The 3,223-nt window shown below is 39.8% G+C and overlaps 1 protein-coding gene across 2 annotated transcripts; it reads left to right on the forward strand.

Moving 5' to 3' along the window:
- The first annotated feature begins 2,693 nt into the window (after positions 1-2,693).
- LOC101833847 (keratin-associated protein 19-3-like) lies at positions 2,694-2,948 on the forward strand. Of its 2 annotated transcripts, XM_040750278.1 has the most exons (2): positions 2,694-2,829; positions 2,884-2,948. In XM_040750278.1, exons 1-2 carry the CDS (start codon positions 2,694-2,696, stop codon positions 2,946-2,948), a joined length of 201 nt encoding a protein of 66 aa, XP_040606212.1. The 2 variants fall into 2 exon arrangements, with proteins under 2 accessions (XP_040606212.1, XP_005073890.1); XM_005073833.1 differs by having other exon boundaries at positions 2,694-2,948.
- The last annotated feature ends 275 nt before the right edge of the window (positions 2,949-3,223 follow it).

Consider the following 3,223-nt stretch of genomic DNA (forward strand, 5'->3'; position numbering starts at 1 on the left):
CACACCACTCAATTGTTAGCAGGGCCTCTTAAAAGAGCCTTGCAGTTTTTCCACTTATGTGAGTCAGGAAACCTCCCTTAAATGAACCTCATGAGTCTCTGCTTATCTCTAGCAAAACAGAGCCCACCTTGGAAAATGCTACCATGAAGAACCCGTGTTTGGCTTTGTTCTTGTGTTTCTAAAATCCATTTTTAAGGTTTTGTCAAGTTTTAAGTGGAAATTCATGCTCCACATTACATTGGGCACCATTGTGTTATGTGAGGTTTTCTGGCCCAGCAGGTTCCCTGGCCCTTGAGCCTCCAAAAAACACACACACAGACACTATAATAGTTATGAATACTGTTGGCCAGTAACTTTGGCTTCTAATTTGCTAGCTCTGACTTAATTATTAACCCATAATTATTAATCTAAGTATTTCCACGTGGTCTCTTACTGGAGAAAGGCCCAGACCTCTTACTCCATTGGGATCTATATTGAGTCTGCTCAGCATCTTCACAGAGAAGAGAAGAAATAGAAGAGAGAGATTTCTTGTTTGTCCCTGCTTATATTCTGAGTCTGCCCAACTATGCCACTTCCTGCCTGGCCAACAAGTCAATCAGTATTTTATTCTTTAACCAATAAGAGAAACACACACAGAAGAATACTCCCCATCATGTATACTTTTCATACTAACACCCCCACCAACACTGCTCAAGGGTTCCCCCTCTGTACCTCTGCATTCACTATTTTATTGACTTCCTGGTAATAGCCAAACTCCAAAACTATTTTGTAACCACAGAATAATTTTGGCTTTATGTGATATTTTTAAGGGTGAAAAAATTAAATAGGAAAAAGTTAGAGGTATATAAGGTATTGGTCAGATAGTATTTCCATTTCTAAAAATTTTGCAATGTAAATACCCTGGTACCACAGAAGACAAAGGACTCTGTGAAATTCCTTTTGAAAACAAGGTGAGTTCTACTGTGACTAAGGCTGTGTGTCCGGTCCTGGGCAGGAGATTGTGAATGGGAGGCAGACAGTCCATGTGCTCTGAACTTAGAGCATGCACAAAGCTGAGGAGGACATTCTTAGGCTGGTTCTTTTAAGATTCTCAATTATTGAAGCATAGTAGCTCCCTCTCAGGAAATATTTCCCTGGATCATGACAAATACTAAACATGAGTCCTTTCATCTTAGAGTAAGCCAAAATTATTCTAGTAGAAGGATACTAAAACAAAATTATTCATACCAAAGGCTGAATCCATAAAATCTGCAGTCTGCAGAGGACCACTAATATAGACATAAATATTCAACCAATCACACTTTAATCTCAACGTCTTGTCAATAAAGCAATTTTTGGTACGTTTTGTGGTATTCAACTGTTCTAAGCTACAACATAGACTTACCTGAGCACTCCTATTAATACATGGAATGGCATGTATGTTCTTATTGCGTGATTATTAAAGATAAACAGATTAATAAAATCGGAGAAAAATTATAACTTAGAATCAAATTTTACCTTTGAGCTATGTTCAAGAGATGACACACTTAAATATATCAGTCCTGACATGCCTTTAAAGATGACAGTATGAGCCGGGCGGTGGTGGCGCACGCCTTTAATCCCAGCACTCTGGAGGCAGAGGCAGGTGGATCTCTGTGAGTTCGAGGCCGGGCTGGACCGATAGCCTCCAAAACAATACAGAGAAACCCTTTCTCGTCAAAACCAAAAACAACAAAAAAAAGATGACAGTATGATTCTACATATTCCTGAATCACAGCTTTCTCCTTAGTTTACACACGCAGAGAGAGAGAGAGAGAGAGAGAGAGAGAGAGAGAGAGAGAGAGAGAGAGAGAGAGAGAGAGAGAGAGAGGAGGGGGGACAGAGACAGAGGCACAGAAAGAGATTGAAATAAAATTGTATTAAGTTTCTTACGTGTACCGTTGTTGAGTCTGCCAGTGCCTGAAATTTCCAAACTAAATGACAGTACCTATTTATAAGTTTGGAGGTACCTAATCAAATAGGACTAGCAGGGTTTTCCCTGTTTAGGGATATCTACCAAGCAGACTATATGGGAATCATGACACTTCAGAAGTCCCATTGACTTCCATTATGGTTATCACTGCACTATACAATGTGATTCTCAGCTGACTTTAGAATGCATGACATTAAGATACACATCAGAGTTTATTATCACCTTTTTATTGGGACTAACATTTCAACAGTTATGATACAGTGCATGCAGATTCTAGGGAAAATAATGATGGCATGCATACTTGGCTTAGAAAAAATCTTCACCTATGAGCGTCAAAAGAAGGGTGAAACTGGAGGATAAATGCAACCTCATGAGATAGCATTTAAGTATTTGAAGCTAAGGATTTTATTGTAGAGTTTTAAACTCAACCACTCAAGCATGCATTGGAACTATAAACAGCATAGTATTTTTTTATTAGAGGTAAAGCATTTTTCTAGGCATCAAACATGTCAGAACATCAAACATGTTGCAGAGCCTTTAAATCACTTCTCCTATAAACAAGAAGAGGATGGGGTTGAGTCCTAAGTAACAAGATTGTTCACATAGTTTTCAATTTTAATGAATACTTTTAGTGAATTACATTTAGAGGCGTGGTTTCTCCAAGTATATATAAATGGCCTTGTGCAGTTGAACTGACAAAATTGTCCTCTAACTGCAAAGGAAGCCTATCACTCCTGACACCATGAGTTACTACAGCGGCTACTACGGAGGCCAGGGCTATGGCTATGGAGGCTTCGGGGGCCTGGGCTATGGCTATGGAGGCTATGGCTGTGGATGTAACAGCATCCGCAGACTGGGCTGTGGCTGTGGCTATGGAGGCTATGGATACGGCTCTGGCTATGGAGGCTACGGATACGGCTCTGGCTATGGAGGCTACGGGTATGGCTGCTGCCGCCCTTCATGCTATGGAGGGTATGGGTTCTCCAGCTTCTACTGAATAAATATTTGAATCTACAACCCATGGAGTAGTGTTCTGTGATACAATGATTTCCCTAAGGATCTTTATTCTGTGATTCGCATACCTTGGTTATTCTTTCTCCAGAATTTTGCTTCCTTTTTTATCACTTGGTTTCTGTAAATACTGCAGAGAATACTAAGTGATGTCTGAATTTTGAGTGTTGATCATGAGGGATCTACTTCTACACTGGTTGGAATGTTGTTACATTCTCACAAACTTTAACAATAAACTTTTTTCTGACACAGCCCATTTGC

Source organism: Mesocricetus auratus, unplaced genomic scaffold (assembly GCF_017639785.1).
Source record: "Mesocricetus auratus isolate SY011 unplaced genomic scaffold, BCM_Maur_2.0 Super-Scaffold_100008, whole genome shotgun sequence".
Classification (NCBI taxonomy): domain Eukaryota; kingdom Metazoa; phylum Chordata; class Mammalia; order Rodentia; family Cricetidae; genus Mesocricetus; species Mesocricetus auratus.